Raw genomic sequence first — 19,599 nt, forward strand, 5'->3', positions numbered from 1 at the left:
AAGCGGAAAAAACTAAAGCAACCCCCAATTCGAGGTACAACAAAAACTATTAAAATCAGTATTTCGTTGAGTATCCTTTATTCTGGATGACACACGCACATCTTGTAGGCATAAAGTATATTAAATTATTAATTATTTCATGCGAAATAATTAGTTTTCGAAAAATTTAAATGAAATCCTCAAAATACAACTAATTTTGTATGAAAATGTGGCTTAAATCATCAAAATACCGAAAATCTGGAGGTACCGATATAAAGGTTCTATACCAAAACTCTAGGGATTGGACCAATTCATAAAATTAATAAAATTATAAATCGTTTTTAGTATCGTAATGTATTAGAAGCCGTGATGTTGCCTTATACTGAAGAAGAGATGCCACTTAGATGGACATTACAGGAAGATAACAGCCACATAGTCCATTATGGTTGTGGTTCTTATTTTGGAAGTAATATCTTTTCAATAGATATCGCGCCCACTAGTCATTTCAGTGGGTCATCGTATAACATGTGGACCAGTATGCCAGGAAGCATGGACTTGTCCAGGGAAAACATAATATCGCTGTACGAACAGCATTCGGTATACGTTTCCAAAGGATGTTCGAATAGACCCTAAACTGCACTTAGACCCAAATGTGTAACTTTTGTGGGGGAAATACCCTAAGGAGTTATGGACCATTTTAGAAGTAAAACTAAATTTGAACAAAATATTAGGAGGTCCAAAGTATGGTCCAAAATGGGTGCCCCGTTCAAGAGATATCGTGCATACAATTTTAGTGGCATTTCTTAAATATTGGGGGGAAGTACCGGAAGTTGGGAACCGGTATTGCCCATGTTCAAACTCAAACTCAGTTCTAGAGTTTTTGAGCTCTCCAGCCATCACATATGGTGATATGGGGGGTTTCTACACCTTTCGGGCTGTTTTCTCAAGAAGTATGGACTTGCCCCTGAAAAAACTTTTAGAATGCAGGTTGCTTCAACAAAAATCAAAGTCATCCGAGAGCAGGTCTTAAAGTGAACTTATCCGAAATTTTGTGTGGAAGTTACCCGAAGGAGTGCACACATATAGTCCATATTCGAACCTGAGGCCTAATTACGACATTCGATTCGATCGAGTATTTGCTAGTGAATAAAAAAAAACGAACTATGAAAACCTATGTGTTCTCCAAAAACATTAAGAAGGTAGATGGTAAAAATGTGTTTATTTTTAAACAAAAACTAAAAAAATATAATTATTAATGAACAAATGTAAATATGTGTTGAAATCGTTGAATAATACGGTGGGTAATAATTTAGGAATGAAAAATGTGCGAAATGATTTTTGTTTGTAAAACTTTTTGACATTGTTTTAAGAAGTTGCTAATGCATCTACCTTAGTAAATGTACGGTTGGTGGCGCGAATAGGTTTTTATACTTCGATATTTTCGTTCACGAGCAAATACTCGATCGAATCGAATGTCGTAATTAGGTCCCTGTAAACTATTACGAAGGCCATATTTTGGACCAAATTTTGGACCACTACACGCGGTGTCGTAGGGTTTTTTTTTTGCAACTTTCAGGCTATTTTCTCAGGAATTATGAACTTGCCCCTGATGAAACTTATACCGTCGTATGGAGTTCAGTGGATACAAGTTGTTACAACAAAAATCAAAGCAATTCGAGAGCAGGTGCTAAACTGAACTTTTCCGCAAAGTATGGACCCAATCGGTTACTGCCTTCAAGACTTATCGTGTGCACTAATGTTCCGAAAATTTTCGAACTTTGTTGGGGGAGTGTAACTGAAGGATTGATCCAGAATAAAGGATACTTTAGTTTTGTGCACAAAATCGCATGACTGCCAGATCCAGTTTGGATTTTATGGCCTCATCTAAAAGCACAATTCTTTGTATTTATCGGACCCTTATCTCCGAAACGAATAGGAATTTTCCTTGCTGTCATTGCCAATATTGTAGCCGTAAACTAGTAGAACTTATTTTTTGAACAGACCACATAAGAAAAACTCCATCTAGGGCATCAAAATCGATAAAATATAGAAAATTTTACATAATTGCTGGAATTCTGGTCAGTATCAGCTAAACTTTTGAGAGTTGAACCAAGTAACCTTTTGCAAAAATCTTCCAAATAAAGTTCTCAACAATTCTTCAGAACATTCTGAAACTCTAAAATGCTTATTTCATGTTGTTTCAGCGGTATTTTGCATCATATCTTTTACAACACGTATTTCAGACACAATTCGCAACAACACTTTATTTTCGAATTTCGGATTTCACCACATTATTGACATATTTATTAAATCGTTGTTGAAAAATATACTGAAAACAACGTGATTCGAAGACTTTTTATCTTGTTCGTTTTTCGAATTTCTCAGAAGATTTCTGGCAAACAAATTGTAGTGTACCACTCAGAATTAACCGTCCTACATTCCTGAAGCCGTATAGTAGCCACACGGACAGTTTTGCTGAAGAAACAGGCGACCATGTGCTTCGAAGTGCTTTTTACATGAACAACTTTCGTTGGATTTTGCTCGCTTTCGAAGACCTAAACGCTCGATTCCTGTTTTGTTTCGGGCTCATACGCATAGATCCAAGATTCGTCGTCTGTAACGATCTTATAAGCACACACATTTGAAGCACAACTAACATTTTTATTCACAATTTCTTTGCACCAATCCACAAGAGCCTCTTTTTGAGCGATTGTCCAATTTTTCTGGATCTAACGAGAAAAATCAATTTTTGCAACCAGGTGTTCATGCATTATCAAATGTTACTTGGTGGAAGAAATACCCAAGGTTGCTTCTATCTCACGGTATATAACTTGGCGATCTTGCATTATCGGTTCCCACACAGCATAATTTTTTTCTGGCACAACAGTATGTTTTTGGCGACCTTCGTTTTTTTGGCGAGTGTCAGCCACGATTGAATTCATTAAACCAGTTTTTCATATTGCTATAGGATGGCCCTTTATCGGCATACAAAAATTTAATTTGATCGATTAATTCTTGCAGTGATTATCCACATCGAAAGTTGTGAAAAATTATCCAAGCCCTCGTAGAGGTATTTCCAGGGAATATTTATTTTAAACAGTTTTGGAGATATGGTGCGAAATGTATACAAATAATGGAATTTTTGGATATTTTATAAAATTTGTGGCAATAAATGTAGTTTTTTGAGCTCATTGTTTCTACAAATATTTTATTCTTGCCCTTATCTTCAAATATGCTTCAGAGGTCAGATGAAGATCCACATAGGTATCAGAGATATAGCCCAGATTCGTTTTTAAAAGTCAATATTTAACCACGTTTAGATGGGGCCATAAAATCCAAGGTTGATCTGACACAACAAAACCCAACTAGGGTTTTTGTCGTTTGGGTCTGTACTTTCACAAAATCTTCAGTTCAAATTGTTTGCACAACATTACCTTAAAAATGTTGCACAGTGTTATTAAAAGTTTTTAACTTTGTGAAGGAATTAGCTAACTAACCGATATAGTCATTTTTGTGAAATTTTGTAGAGGATATACTTTAAAGAGTTATGTTTAAGTTTGTGAGAAATATTAAACAAGCCATTCGATAGCCTTCGAATAGATTTACGTCCATGTTTTCTAGACCACAAGAACTACCTTTGGTGAAAATTGCACACCGATCCCCCACTTTTGTGGGGGATGTAAAGGGTGTTTTTTTAAGCCCGATAGAACTTCAAATTGTAAAAAATAACACAAAAAATTAAATTGTAATCAATTTTTTTTTATTCGAAAGATCAATACGTGACATTAACATTTGAAAATGATTTCGGGCATGTGGGCACCGCGGCTGTTCTTGACGAAGTGCATTCTGGACGTCCAATTTTTGGCCACTTTTTCGAGCACTGCTGGCCTCCAAGGCATCAATTGTTGCTGGTTTATCAGCAGAAACCAGTGACTTCACGTAGCCCCACAGAAAATAATCGAGAGGTGTCAAATCGCACGACCTTGGAGGCCAATTGACAGGTCCACTTCTCGAAATCAACATATCGCCAAATTTTGATTTCAATAAGTCGATGGTTGCGTTCGCCGTATGGCACGTAGCGCCATCCTGTTGAAACCACATCTCCTCCGGATCAATGTCATCCATATTTTCAAACAAAAAATCATTGATCATGGTGCGGTAACGATCTCCATTGACCGTAACGCGAGCTCCGGCCTCATTTTTGAAGAAATAAGGTCCGATGATGCCACCAGCGTGAAAACCGCACCATACGGTATATTTTTATGGATGTAATGGAGTCTGTAGAGTCTCTTGTGGATTGGTCTCACTCCATATGCGGCAATTTTGCTTATTAACACACCCGTTAAGCCAAAAATGCGGCTCATCGCTGAACACAATTTTGCGATAAAACAACGGGTATAAGTTGCGCGAATCGACGACTGATTTTCAAAGTAAATTTGGATAATTTCGTAGCGTTGTTCAAGCGTGAGCCTATTCATGATGATTTGTCAGAGTATACTGAAACAAATAAAAAAAAGGTTTCATCAAAATTTAATTTTTTGTGTTACTTTTTACAATTTAAAGTTCTATCTAGCTTAAAAAACACCCTGTATATGAACGAGTGAAATGATATAGTCTATCTCCGATCTAAGTTTGGTAGATATATTACGATGTACAGAGTTTGAAAAAAAGTTTACTCATTACGAGAGTTATAAAGTAAAATAGGTGGATAGATGGGCGGGCTAGATGGATGGATGATTGTCTCCAGATTATCTGAAACGGATTAGGTCCCAACATATGTGGGGTCTAAAAGCGTTACAGTCGTAGGAAAGTGTATATATTGTGTTGTATGTGATGATTTTGTTGATTCTTTGGCATGAGATCAAAGTAAGTCTATAAAATGACATTTCAAAAACTTTATGAAAAAGCCACTTGGAATAACTGGTTAGCGTGTGCGTCACGCTAAAATAAAACAAAAATACATAAAAAAGAACAAAAAAATCCCCCCAATAAAAACAATTTGCATCGGCCGGGAATCGAACCCGGGCCGCCCGCGTGGCAGGCGAGCATTCTACCACTGAACCACCGATGCTTATATCAAAATCAATATGAATAAACAAATTGGAAATATCATCAGATTAAGAAAAATAATTTGTCTTATTATATTTGAAAACTATTTATGTATTTTTTTTTTTAATATGGTAATGCTTTTTTCAACTTAGTTTCTAAACCAATATTATTTTGTCAAGCCACTAAAGAGAATAGCTTAACATTTAAACTCCTAATACTAACGATACGATGAGGGTTGAAAAATTCAAATTTTCAATTAATTTCCAATTGTCTACTAAAGAAAAAAAACTAAAATAAAAATCATGAACTGGTGTTTCCTCTCTTTTGCCCAAGCATCGGTGGTTCAGTGGTAGAATGCTCGCCTGCCACGCGGGCGGCCCGGGTTCGATTCCCGGCCGATGCAAATTGTTTTTATTGGGGGGATTTTTTAGCTTTGTTCTTTTTTATATATTTTTGTTTTATTACAATTCCATTTGAATAAAAATTAATTTTTTTGCTAGCACATCTACGATTTTTGGTAAAGAGGTTAAAGAAAAAATTCTGTTTTCAAATCTGTTCCCGTTCACAAAATTGGCCGATGTGCGCAAAGTTTATATTGGGGCAAACAGATGGTCAACACAACTTACAATGTGATAACACACATTATTTTCTATATATAGAATGGAAATTTGATAATTGATTATTGTATGTATGTGGGTAAAATGTCAATAGCTTTGTTAATGTTTGTTGCGTATCAACTAATCAGTGATAGAGGGAGAACTAACCGATTAAGAAATTAGCTTAGGTCTAGAATGAATTTATTTTTATACCCTCAGCCTTTAGGCTAAAGAGGGTATTTACACTTTGATACGACCAAAAATGAGCCTCATCGAAATAATGGTTTTAGACCCCAAGTATGTTTGTACGATATCCGTTTCAGACAATTTTGAGTCGATCTAGCAATGTCCGTCCGTCTGTCTGTCTGTCTGGCTGGCTGGTGCGCACGATAACTCTCGAACGGATCAATGGATTCGGTTCAAATTTTGGGTATCGAAATATTTTTTCCAGATTCGATTTAAGTTCGAAGATGGGCCATATAGGTCCACTCCTTCAGGTACCTCCCCCACAAATGTTCAAAAATTGTCACAAAACTTGTGCGCACGATAACTCTTGTAGGGAATAACCGATTTGGTCCATACTTTGCACGTCGTGTGATTTCTAGCAAACTTAGATGAGGTTCCAATATGGACTCAATCGGTCCACTCCTTCGGGTACCTCCCTCACAAAATTTCGGAAAAGTTCGGTTTAGGACCTGGTCTCGAATCTCTTTGATTTTTGTTTGCGCAAGTTGTATTCGCTGTCCTCTATACGACGCTGTAAGTTTCATTAGGGGCAAGTCCATACTTCCTGAGAAAATAGCCTGAAAGTTACAAAAAACCCTATGACACCGTGTGTAGTGGTTGGAGCGCAAGATAACTCTCGAACGGATCTGCCGATTCGGTCCAAAATTTGGCTTTCGTAATATTTTGTCCAAACTTAGTTCAAGTTCAAAGATGGATTATATCGGTCCACTCCTTCCGGTACCTCCCCCACAAAAGTTCGAAAAAGTTCGGAAAATTTGTGCGAACGATAACTCTTGAAGGAAGTAACCGACTTGGTCCATACTTTGCACATTATGAAATTTCTACCAGACTTAAATGAGGTTCCAATATGGACTCAATCGGTAAACTCCTTCGAGTACCTCCCACACAAAATTTCAGAAAAGTTCAGTTTAGGACCTGCTCTCGAATCGCATTGGTTTTTGTTGTAACATCTTGTCTTCACTGTCCCCTATACGAAGGTACAAGTTGCTCAGGGGTAAGTTCGTACTTCCTGAAAAAATAGTCTGAAAGTTGAAAAACAAACCCTATGACACCATGTTTATGGGTGGAAACGCAAGATAATTCTCGAACGGAAATTCCGATTCCGGCCAAAATTTGGCCTTCGTAATATTGTTTCCAAACTTAGTTTAAGTTCGTAGATAAGCCATATCGGTTCACTCCTTCAGGTACCTACCCCACAAAAGTTCAAAGATATTCGGAAAAATTGTGCGCACGATAACTCTTGATGGGAGTGACCGATTTGGTCCATACTTTACACATTCTCATAATATCTACCAGATATAGATCAGGTTCGAATATGGACTATACTTGTTCACTCCCTCCCACATAAAATTTCGGATAACGTTATTTTATGACCTGCTCTCGAATCACTTGGTTTTTTTTTTTTTTTTGTTGAAACAACTTCCATTCGCTGCCTCCAGAGCTCCGAAATACTCTCTCGAATTCTACTCGCGAGTGAAATTCGAGCGAGTTCGAGCGGGAGTACTTGCGTGAGTAGAAAAAATAAATGGTCGAAGGTCCAGAGGAGGTTGTTCCGAAGTTCGGAAGAGGGTGGTCGGAGGTTTTTCGGAACTCCGAACTCCTTCCGCTGAACCTCCGACCAGCCTCTTCCGAACTTCGGACGGAACAACATGCTATAGAACTCCGACCACCCTCTTCCGAACTTCGGAACAACCTACTCTGGACCTCCGACCACCCTCCTCCGATCTTCGGAACAACCTCCCCTGCACCTCCGACCAACCTCCTCTGAACTTCGGAACAACCTCCTCTGGACCACCGACCACCCTCTTCCGACCAAACTCTTCCGAACTTCGGAGCAACCTCCTCTGAATCTCCGAACAACTTGCTCTTTCCATATTCAGTCCACAGGGACATCAAAACCTGTTCTCTACTACACACAAACGGCCACAAAATATTTTTTTCACTCCATTTTACTCTTCGAGTAAATTCGTACTCTATTTCGAGTATTTTGACTCGCACACTTATTTTTAAACCAAGAGTACTCGCGAGTGCTCCCAACTAAAACAAAAGAGTAGGGAGTAAACTTCTTGTAAAACTCGTACTCTTTGAGTACTACCACTCGCAGGTATTTTTCACTCGCGAGTAAAAACGAGCAGATCGGACTTTTTACTCGCACTCTTCAAGTACTTTTCACTCGTAAAAACGAGCAAACCGGAGCTCTGGCTGCCTCCATTACGACGGTAAAAGCTTTTTCACGGCAAGTCCATACTTTTTGAGAAAACAGCAGAAAGGGTGTAAAAAACCACTATGGCACCATATGTAGTATCTGGAGAGCACGATAACTCTCGAACTGATCAACCGATTTGGTCCAAAATTTGGCCTTCTACATATTTTGTCCAAATTTGGTTTCACTTTAAAGATTGGCAATACCGGTCCACAACTTCCGGTACTTCCCCCAATATTTAAAAAAAATGGCGCTAAAATGGTATGCACCATATCTCCTGGACGGGGCTACCAATTTGGTCAAAACTTTGGATCTCCTAATATTTTGTCCAAATTTAGTTTAACTTCTAAAATGGCCTCTATCGGTCTTCTCCTTGGGGTACCTCCCCCATAAAAGTTCAACATTTGTGTCTAAGTGCAGTTTAGGATCTGTTCAAAGATCTTTGGAAATGTATATCGATGCTGTTAGTTGTGGTCCTGTTTACAGCGATATTATGATTTCCCTGGACAAGTCCTTACTGGTCCAAAAGTCATTGTTGAAGTGACTAGGGGCGCGATGTCTTTCGAAACAAGTAAAAAAGTATCAGTCGGCTTTGCCGACAGAGATATACCCTCAGCCTGTGTATATTGAAACAATTTTTTCCCAAAATACGTATGTATTTAGGGGGTTTTAAAAAATTTGGGCGTTTGAACCGACAAAAATCTTGATTAGGATTAAAGATCAAAAGTTTTGCGCAGGAGATACTAAAAGGAATGGATCGACATTGACCGTTATGGAAGTGGATATCCAGCCACTACATATGGTGCCATAGAGGGTTTTTACACTATACGGGCTGTTTGCCAAGAAGTATGGACTTGTCCCTAAAAAACTATTACCATCGTAATAGAAAATCAAAAATCAAAGTGATTCGATATTAGGTCATAAAGTGATCATATCCGAAATTTGTGTGGGAGGTACCGGATGGAGTGGACAAATATAGTCCATATTTGAACCTGATCTATATCTGGTAGATATATTAGGATGTGTAAAGTATAGACCAATTCGGCCACTCCCTTCAAGAGTTACCGTACGAACAATTTTTCCGAACATTTTTGAACTTTTGTGGGGGAGGTACCTGAAGGAGTGGACCGATATGGCTTATCTTCAAACTTGAACTATGTTTGGACAAAATATTACTAAGGCCATATTTTGGACCGAATCGGCTGATCCGTTCGAGAGTTATCTAGCGCTCCAACCACCTCACACGGTGTCATAGGGGTTTTTGCAACTTTCATGCTATTTTCTCAGGAAGTATGGACTTGCCCCTGATGAAACTTGTACCGTCGTATGGAGGGCAGTGAATACAAGTTGCTAAAACAAAAATCAAAGCCATTCGAGAGGTGGCCCTAAACTGAACTTTTCCGAAATTTTGTGTGGGAGGTACCCGAAGGAGTGGACCTATTGAAACCATATTGGAACCCCATATTACTCTGGTAGAAAGTTTACGCTATACAAAGTATGGACCAAATCGGTCACTCCCTTCAAGAGTTATCGTGCGCACAAACTTTCCGAACATTTTCGAACTTTTGTGGGGGAGGTACCGGAAAGAGTGGACCGATGTAGCTCATCTTCGAACTTAAACTAAGTTTGGGCAAAATATTACGAAAGCCAAAATTTGAACCGAATCGGTTCATCCGTTCGAGAGTTATCGTGCGCTCCAGCCAGCAGGACAGACAGACAGACGGACGGACGGACATTGCTAGATCGACTCAAAATTGTCTGAAACACATTTCGTCCAAACATACTTGGGGTCTAAAACCATTATTTCGATGAGGCACATTTTCATCGTATCAAAGTGTATATACCCTCCTTAGCCTAAAGGCTGAGGGTATAAAAATATGACTCCCAAAATAAGATTCACTATGTCGGTTCATTCCTTCAAGTACCCATTCCGCAACACTTTTGAATTTTAGTCCTACTCCACATTTCTATCGGCAAGTTCAAATTTCCAAAATTCTGAAAAGACCCTAAATATATTCGATTTGACCGTAGATGAAAGTTTCAATTCTCTTAGGCTGAGGGTATATCTCTGTCGCAAAGCCGACTAATTTTTTTTACTTGTTTCAATATTACTTCATATTACTATCGATAATTTTTATATTCAGGAAATGGCAAGCGTGTTTTAAATTTATTTTTCTTTGCTTATCAGAAATTAAAGACGTTCAATCCATAGATATTAAGCAAAATAAGTACCACGGGGAACATCTTGCTCTCTACCATTCTATGTAGTTAATCAAGTCCTTATTTTAGTAACTTTTGTCGTATTTAAGAAAAAAAATCAAGGAAAAGAACGTGTTCGACAATATTCGTCGCTAGAAGATGCTGTTGAACCATTCATAAACCATGTTTTGGAGGTGCTGGAGACTACTTAATATGGTAAATTCGCGTTTTTATTATTAGGCCACAAACTTTTCTAGTTTTCCTCGTAGAAAAATAGGAGCGAAAGGCGTGTTATTTAACCCAGGCAAGCCATTCCTTCGTATTTGATCTAATGATCTTTGACTAGAATCCATTCTCATTGATCAAAGCTGAGTTGTAGCTAGGATAAAAAATGGTCCTGAGACAAATAGCGAGATAACAATTTTCAACCGTGATTACAATCTCCCTTGTATTCTTACTACCACTTTATATTGATGTTTGCAACCGACTACTTTATGTCTGTATATACAAATATAATCCTTTCAAATTATTTTCTTTTTTAAATTATTTAATATATTTTTTGTTTTCTTTTTATGTATATGTCAAAATGTGTGTGTGTATAAACATGTGTACAAAAACCATACATATATTTGTCCAAAAAATTCATGCCAACCAAAAAACACCAATCCAAACAAAACCAAAAAAAAAAAAACTAATAACAAATTAACACAACACTAACCATCATTACTAACAACTTACAACTACAAACACAATGGTTAATCGAAACACCCCATCCACCAAAAAATAAAAAAATCACAAAATACCGCATGACAGGCAGCAGAGGCTGCATTTTGCCTACATCGAATGTTTAGTATAAAATTTGCCAAACGTCTTATGGAACATCCGGATATTGTGGAACATCGTCGCTACAAGGATTCCAATGATAATTTGACGACAGCGACTAAAAAGCATCTCAGACAAAGGGGCGGAAGTTCATTTACCGTATCGTCAAGTGATGATAGTGATGATGAAGATGACATCATCATCAATGATCATAACTGACCATAGTTCAGTGAAGGAGGCCTTCATAATGAAAAAATGGGATTTTCTTTGAAATTAAATTTCTTACACTAGATAACACTATTTATCTAATTTTAAAGCTAACTTAACACTTTCAAAAGAACGTAGATAAATGCTTCCAACAACTAATACTTTGCTTAAAATGATAAACAATAAAATTTGAACACTTTAGATAAAGCAAAATTTACTAAAACTACACACTGCATGCGTTGTTTCATTTGGCGGAAAATTCTTCCTTTTTTGAGATTTAATTTTTCATCTTCATCTCCTAGCTAACTGTTAGATTTAATACTTTTACATGAGAAAAAAAACACTAATCATTTTTTTGCATTTTAACATTCAATAATTCACCACCCATCCCAACACTAGGCCGATCAAATATGTTATTCGGTTCTATGTGTCTTCTCCTATGTGGCTGCTGGACAAGATCAAAATCAAAAGAAAAATCCTGTTGTTATAACACCGCAGATACAAGATATTCATGCCCAGCAGAAGCAACAGCATCAGCAGCAACAACATCAGCAGCAACATCCATCATCTGCCACAACTGCAGCACCGGCATCGACTACAACCTTGTCCAGCGCCAAGACTTCGCATTTGCCTTCTCAACAACAGAATAGCAATAGACAGCAGACCATAACCATACGTCATACCCAACCAATGCAAAAGCCCAGCATTACAACATCAACGGTACAGCCGCAATCGCGTTTGGTGCACACCAATGCCCGCACTCATACTACAGCTACCACAACTATTTCAGCTTCAAGTTCCAGGGGTACCATACAACAACAGCAGCAGCATCAACAACAACAACAACCACAAACCCAATCACATCACTATCAGCAGCAGCAACAACAACAAACTACTAACACTACTTCCCACAAACAGTTGCAAAAATCCGCATCGGAGAAAGTTTCCCCACAACCCAAGCCCCACCCACCACTTGGGGCTCGAAAAAGCAGCAGTGTATCACAAGCTGTTGGTCCATTACCTCAACTACCACCTCGCATACAGTCACAAACATCTACCGAAAGTTTGGTGGCCACATCACCCACACCCTCTACAGGCTCAAGTGGTCGGACTTCACGTGGTCCACCACCAGGACCACCGCCTGCCATACCACCACGAACTGGCGCCATAGCTCGCAGTGGCTCTGTACAACACTCCACCATGCCATCAATGGGAGGAGGTGGAACAGCAGTTCGTCCTTTTCAACGGCAAATTTCCACCAATTCCACACCACCCCAATATACCCCACAACCACCGCCAGCCTTCGTCATACCCAAAAGGCACACGACCATGCAACGGGCTTCATCCATGGCCACACCAAATCCAACGATTATTAATACTGCCGCTTTATTTACAACATGCATGACTGCGGCCACAGCCTCTTCGGCAGCCAATACCTCAGCAGCACCATCCACAACTAGTACCACTCCATCTCCCTCCTCTCTGCCCTCACCCCATAGTCTGCAAAAACGTCCCTCTTATGGCAGTGTAAGTTTGGGCTCCTCACTTTCAACGTCGCCCGGTTCGAATAATGGTGGTGGTGGTAGCAGCTCCACTTCTCCCCAAGGACACCGCAAACACTGACGAAGGAGTTCTTTCTTTAAAATTGTTGGCATAGGAGGCGGGAAAGATAGTTGGAAGGATAGTGGGAAGGATGGTGGTAAAGATTCGAGTCACAAAGACACCAGCCATGCGGGTGGCAGTGGTACAGGTGGTGGTGGCGGTGGTCGCTCAGGTGATGAACCTCATCCCCATCGTGAAGCTTGTCGTTCCATGTGTCTACCTTGGCTTTAGATATAGAGTAAATAGAAGAAAAATTTTTCAAACTCAAGAAACCTACAAATCTACTAAAACTAAGTACTATAACAACAACAAAACTTTAACTACAGTTCAAATGGCAATAAGGGTATTCATCTAAAAAAAAATAATAGAAATGAAAATAAAGCGATTGTTTGAAGAAGTTCAATTTGTCTTGATAAACATTTGGGAACCAGGTTGCGTCGGTCCTAGGAAGAGTGAAATATGGAGACACAACTCTCATGAATAAATTGTATTTTTTTGAACTCTCCAATTATATCCCTGAAATAGTAATAGAAGTTGAAGTTGAACATTGGGATAGCTGATACAATTTTGTTTTTTCAATATAGTCTGGTTTAATCCCATTGTTGTTGTTTTATTATTTTAAAACAAATAATTTATTTGTGGAAAAAGTTTGGCATTGTTCGCCAAGGGGTAAGGCAGGGAAGACTAGTTTCGACCCACTCCACTGGATCTCATCAGTTCCCTTGTTTCTTGTTTGTGGATATTCTCCACCGAAGTTATTTTTCAATAACTTCTTCAACAAAAAAGTTTTTTACCCAAACATAAATGTATAAAGCTTTAAAGAAAGTTTTTTTTATTAAAATATAAACATTTCCCGAACAATATTTACAAAATGATTTTACTCGTCCTTGTATATGTAAGTCGTTGGCGCCACTGAATATAAATTCCCCAAGCGTCCCTTCCCAGTGTCCCTTTGGCGTAATAATTATATGGTAGGCAAACTATTAAAGAATGTAACACAAGCCTCGCGTTTGGCGAAATCTTAACCAAAGGCTGAATCCCATGTTGGTGCCCCAAGCATCCCCCTTAGGCGTGGTAATCATATAGGAGACAAACTTGTCCTCAAAACAGTGAAACTGGGAAAGGCGGAACATGTGAAATGCTTCTTATGGATAAAAGGTATTTTGTTGAACTCCCGAATCATATGCCTCCGAAGGATAAAGAACTAATAATACGAACATTATAAAGTTTTGAGAGCTTTCAAGAGAGTTTTTTGTTATTAAAATAGAATTTCACTCGTCCTTGTGTCTGCCAGTTCATCAACCAGAATCATAAGCAAAGGCTGAATCCCATATTGGGCGCCACTAAATAAATTATCCCTACATCATATTGAAGGCAAACGCCTTAATAATGTGCCACAAGCGTCACGTTTGACGGCAGCTTCTATTTGGTTCGATGTACGTCACTGTAATATCGTTCTGGAATAAACAGATTTCATATCGGTTATTGAGCCCGAATATATATATATATATATATATATTTTTTTTTTTTTTTCAATCCAAATCTTAATCTTATGTTTGGTTTACATTCGGCGTCTTTTCGTGATTTCGAAGGCGTTTCGTGATTTCGCGCGGAATCAAGCAAAATTTATCATGATTTCGCATACAAAAATGAAATCATCTCATTTCGTGAATTTAGAAATCAAAATTTTTAAACAATGTTAACAAAATATTAGATTACTTTGTTACAATGATATTTTTCATTGCGTTCTCGTACTTTTTTAATGGTAATGTTAGAAAAAAGAGCGAAATGTCTAAAATTGCTTCCCCATACAAATTTCTTAACAAATACGGGAACGAAAAAATGACGGAAATTGCAAAAACTGCAGCAAATCAACGTATCAGCTATCGTATTTAGATGATAATGAACATGTTGCTAGTTTCTACTATGCCAAAATTGTATGGCAGAAAACAGGAGAATAGGGTGTTATTCGGCGCTATTTTTGTTTAAAGAGAAGTGTAAGTCTTGCTAGACTTCGGAGTACGGGAACGGGTTCTATACACAATTAATACCATATATATATAGTTTTACGATAATTTTCGAAATAAAGTTGTAAAGTTCTATATTGTCGTATATTTTTGATGACTAATTCAATTTGCAACAACTTGTTTTGAAAATTCATGTTCGATCAGCTGCGCGTATGCATCTACCTTAATCATTGTGATATGTATGAAATCAACAAAAAAATAAGTGTAAACACCGCGATGTATTTCAGGATTTCGTGAAATCCAGTGGATTTTAGAGCGCAAGTGTAAACTTGGCATTAGGCTTTGCCCCACGTTGGGCGCCAAAGTGTATATGAATCTCTACCTATGTTATCTCAACAAAACAAAATATATTATATATTTACATTTGAAGGCTTATATTAGGTTAGGTTAAAGGACGCGTAACATTGGTAGTACACAATTACTTTTCTCGGAGAACTTGTGGACCATTGTGTTCATCCTAATAGATTGCTGAAACCAAAGTTAGAAAATATATATTGTGGACAGAGGAAAAATATTACAGAGTTTTAAGAAAGGTATTTAAGAGTGTAGGTGTTAAGAAGAGAGAGTATTTGCCGTGTATTGTGGTAGTTTAGTCTCGCTGCAACCATCTCAGACTCTTGGCAAGCAGGAGCAGGCTTGTTGCCTCGGTTAGGTTGAGAGAGATTGTGTCGTGTGTTCACCCATCGCAGTCCTCTGCTTCTGAGTATTGGACAGCGACATAATAAATGCTCGATTTATGCTAACGAGGGAATGAATATACACTTTGATACGACCAAAAATGTGCCTCATCGAAATAACGGTTTTAGACGCCAAGTTTGTTTGGAAGAATTTCGTTTCAGGCAATTTGGAGTCGATTTAGCCATGTCCGTCCGTCTGTCTGTCTGAACGATTCGAACCAAATTTTGAACTTCGTAATATTTTGCCCAAACTTAGTTTAGGTTCGAAGATGGGCCACACCTCCCACACAAAAGTCCCTATAAAGTATATATATTCTTGATCAGGGTAAAATTCTAAGTCGATATAACCATTCCCGTCTGTCCGTCCGTCCGACCGTCTGTTGAAATCAAGATACAGCTCGCAATTTTTAAGATAGAGCTTTGTAATTTGGTATATATGTTTCTATTACTCCTAGGATGTTTGGTATTGCAAATGGGCTATATCGGTCCATGTTTTGATATAGCCCCATAGAACGGTACCACCCGGGCTGCGGTATTTTGAAGGTTTTAGCCTCACTATCACAGCGAAATGGCTGAAATTTGGTACTTAGTCTTCGTTCAGGATATAAAACTTTCCTCAGAAATTTTTTCGATATAGGTTCACGCCTTCATATAGCCACCATAGAACGGTCCCTCCCGATTTTCGGTATTTTGAAGGTTGTGGCCACAATAATCCACCGAAATGGCTGAAATTTGGTATTTGGTCTTCATTTGGGGTATTAAACGTTCTATACGAAATTTTTCGGTATAGGTCCACGCCTTCATATAGACCCATAGAACGGTACTTCCCGATTTTCGGTATTTTGAAGGTTTTAGCCTCATTATCACACCGAAATGGCTGAAATTTGGTACTTAGTCTTCGCTCAGGATATAAAACTATACCTCAGAAATTTGTCGATATACGTCCACGCCTTCATATAGCCCCCATAGAACGGTCTCTCCCGATTTTCGGTACTTTGAAGGTTGTGGCCACAATAATCCACCGAAATGACTGAAATTTGGTATTTGGTCTTCATTTGGGGTATTAAACGTTCTATATGAGATTTGTCGGTATAGGTCCACGCTGTCATATAGCCCCCATAGAACGGTCTCTCCCGATTTTCGGTAGTTTGAAGTTTGTGGCCTTAATATTCAACCGAAATTGCTGAAATTTGGTAGTTGGTCTTCATTTGGGGTATTAAACGTTCTATATGAGATTTGTCGGTATAGGTCCACGCTGTCATATAGCCCCCATAGAACGGTACCGCCCGATTTTCGGTATTTTTAAGGTTTTAGCCTTATTATCACACCGAAATAATTGAAATTTGGTACTTAGTATTCGTTGGGCATATAAAACATTCTCCCAGAAATTTGTCGGTATAGGTCTACTCCTTCATATAGCCCCCGTAGAACGGTTCCTCCCGATTTTCGGTATTTTGAAGGTTGTGGCACAAGCAACAAACCGAAATGGCTGAAATTTGGTATTTAGCCTTTTTTGGAGGTAAGAGCCTTTCTGACTGAAATTCTTTCTGACGATTTTCGTAATTCTAAAGGTTGTGACGTCAATATCTTACCGTAAGACTAACATTTGTTATATAGTCTTCCATGGGGTTATAAAATATTCCAGAAGAGAATTATCCGTACAGGTCCGGGTTTCCTATATGCCCCATAGAAGTGTATCTCTTGATTTTCGGTATTTTGAAGGTTCTACCGAAATATCGTAAATTTCGTATTTAGTTTTCTTTGAGTCTAAAAACTTTTCGCCAGAAATTTGTAGATATAGATCCCGAATTTCGGTATTTTGAAGGTTGGCCACATTGTTTTACCGAACATGCTAAAATTTGTATATTTATATAGTCTTCTTCATAAACAAAAGGAAACTACTTGTTCCATTTTATTTCAATGCTAGTTCTGCCTGGCCAGACTTAACGCCGTTTTTACTTGTTTTTTTCATTTTCGCATAGCCTGAGTAATATTGAAATAAATCCTTCCATAACTTTAGAATTTTAAAGCAGCACAAAAGGCAGAATTTTCGCAAAGGAATCTGCTCTTGAGTTGTCGAATTCGGTATCGATTGACCAAGATCCGTGACGCGCCAGTTCACCCCTATTTCATATCTTTCGATGTATTAATGACCCGGGATCCCAACACAAAGTAACGATTGGTTTTAGTGTCTTCAAGTGGTTCTTGCAGAACAAAACCATTGAGAACTTGATAGTCTCAATTTTTAAGTTACCGACAAAATTCGTTAAAATTAAAATGCAAATTACGAATTAAAAGCCCAAATAAAAGTTGTTGCTATCGGTAGAACTACTACGGCTACTTTTTTGGTTGCTAACTTACCGAAAAATATAATTACCGAAGCGTTTATAAGCTTTTCAATTTTACCGATTTTTGTCGGTAACACAAAAATAAACTAGAGAATCGCAACACTGATCGCCGTAGAATCGCAGCGTCGCATTCAGAGGTTCGCCATGAATATTGAGACGAAGTGCACTCTTTAGATCATTGGGGCTCGCGCCTTTGCGCTACCGTAAATCAGGGGTGCTCAGAATAGTTCGTGTATTAGTAGTGGTACGACACTCTCCCCATTACTAAGCAATGGCAAATGAGAAATAAAGAGAGAATACGTGTGGTTTGTTTTTACGCTACCGTAAGGAAGTGATCACCAATGCCATAAATGCAAGATTCTCTCAAATTTTGTTAATCAATCAACACATCGTAGTTTGTGGTAATTTTTTAATTAATTCATCTTAGAAAATTTTTAGAATAACAATTATATATAAAAATTGTAAAACATCTAATGAAAACTCAAGAAAAACGAAAATATAAATGTCTCTTAAATACAGTTCTGAGAACCCCTGTTTTAGATCATTGGTGATCACTTACTTACGGTAGCGTAAAAACAAACCACGCGCATTCTCTCTTTATTTCTCATTTGCCATTGCTTAGTAATGGGGAGAGTGTCGTACAACTACTAATACACGAACTATTCTGAGCACCCCTGTTTTAGATTACTAGATCCAGCACATGTGGAGTGCTCTTCGTATCACATAGTCGGCCCCGACCCGACTATAGCCTTGCTTCACTTGTTTTTTTCATATCGTTATTTTGTTTGTGCGTATGTTTTCTTAGTTTTTTACACAATTTACGGGTTACTAAGTACACACACACGAATGCTCACATCGCCACAAAAGGTTATTTTCCACTCGATTTCACTATTACAGAGTAAACTCTTGCTCTATTCCGAACATTTTTTCTCCCCCTCATATTTTTCAACAAGGAGTACCCGCGAGTGCTGCCATTCGTGTAAAACTCGTACTCTTTGTTTACTCTCACTCGTTAGTAAAATCGAATAAATAGGAGCTCTACTGCTGCCAGATGATACTAACAAGCACCAGTGGTTTTAAAAAACCGATGTCGGATTTTTGATTTTTAAAATCTTACAAAACCAAACAATTTTGGGAGGTGCCGATAAAAAAAAATCCCACATCGATTTTTCCACTAAAATAATCGAATCAGTTATAACCTTTTGTTGTGCAGATACCACAATTGATATGCTCCATCTTCGAACTTGATATAAGTTTGTAGAAATATTACGAGCTACAAAGTTTGAACTAAATTTGAGAGTTATCGTGCCCACCAGACAGACGGACATGCCTAGTCGTCTCGAGCCGTTGTTTCAATATTTTATGAAAACCACTTTATTAGTGGGAAAATTCCACATTTATTAACAAGGAAGGCTGTAGTTTTGGATCTCGCCACAGATTCTCATCAGTTCCCATGTTTTGTTTCTTCAACAAAACAACTTTAACCCAAGCGTCTATTGTTCGCTCGAATAGATATGTTTCCAAAGAAACATCCTCATTGAGAATTACTTTGGTACTACTTAAACTGGAACAACTGTACGTGTAAACAAAACAAATTTTTCTTTGAAATACTTCGAATGCCTTTCAAGACTGAACAAATTGATT

General features: G+C 38.1%; 1 protein-coding gene and 2 non-coding genes across 5 annotated transcripts in view; 2 read left to right on the forward strand and 1 right to left on the reverse strand.

Moving 5' to 3' along the window:
* The window catches only part of Rab3-GEF (Rab3 GDP-GTP exchange factor), a 271,271-nt gene extending 257,978 nt beyond the window's left edge, over positions 1 to 13,293 (forward strand). For 2 of the 3 annotated variants that reach the window (XM_073974856.1, XM_073974857.1), the window contains one exon: positions 11,701 to 13,293. In XM_073974856.1, coding sequence (XP_073830957.1) covers positions 11,701 to 12,924 — 1,224 coding nt within the window. In that variant the 3' untranslated portion in view covers positions 12,925 to 13,293. Of the gene's footprint in view, positions 1 to 11,085; positions 11,395 to 11,700 lie in introns of those variants that run through there. The other variant, XM_073974858.1, reaches the window with a different exon arrangement.
* TRNAG-GCC (transfer RNA glycine (anticodon GCC)) lies at positions 4,980 to 5,050 on the reverse strand. Its single transcript has one exon. It is a non-coding gene; the product is annotated as a tRNA-Gly (tRNA).
* Positions 5,361 to 5,431, forward strand: TRNAG-GCC (transfer RNA glycine (anticodon GCC)). The gene has a single exon. It is a non-coding gene; the product is annotated as a tRNA-Gly (tRNA).
* Positions 13,294 to 19,599: the final 6,306 nt, after the last annotated feature.

Source organism: Musca autumnalis, unplaced genomic scaffold (assembly GCF_047663935.1).
Source record: "Musca autumnalis isolate F117 unplaced genomic scaffold, ASM4766393v1 scaffold_3, whole genome shotgun sequence".
In the NCBI taxonomy this organism is placed as follows: domain Eukaryota; kingdom Metazoa; phylum Arthropoda; class Insecta; order Diptera; family Muscidae; genus Musca; species Musca autumnalis.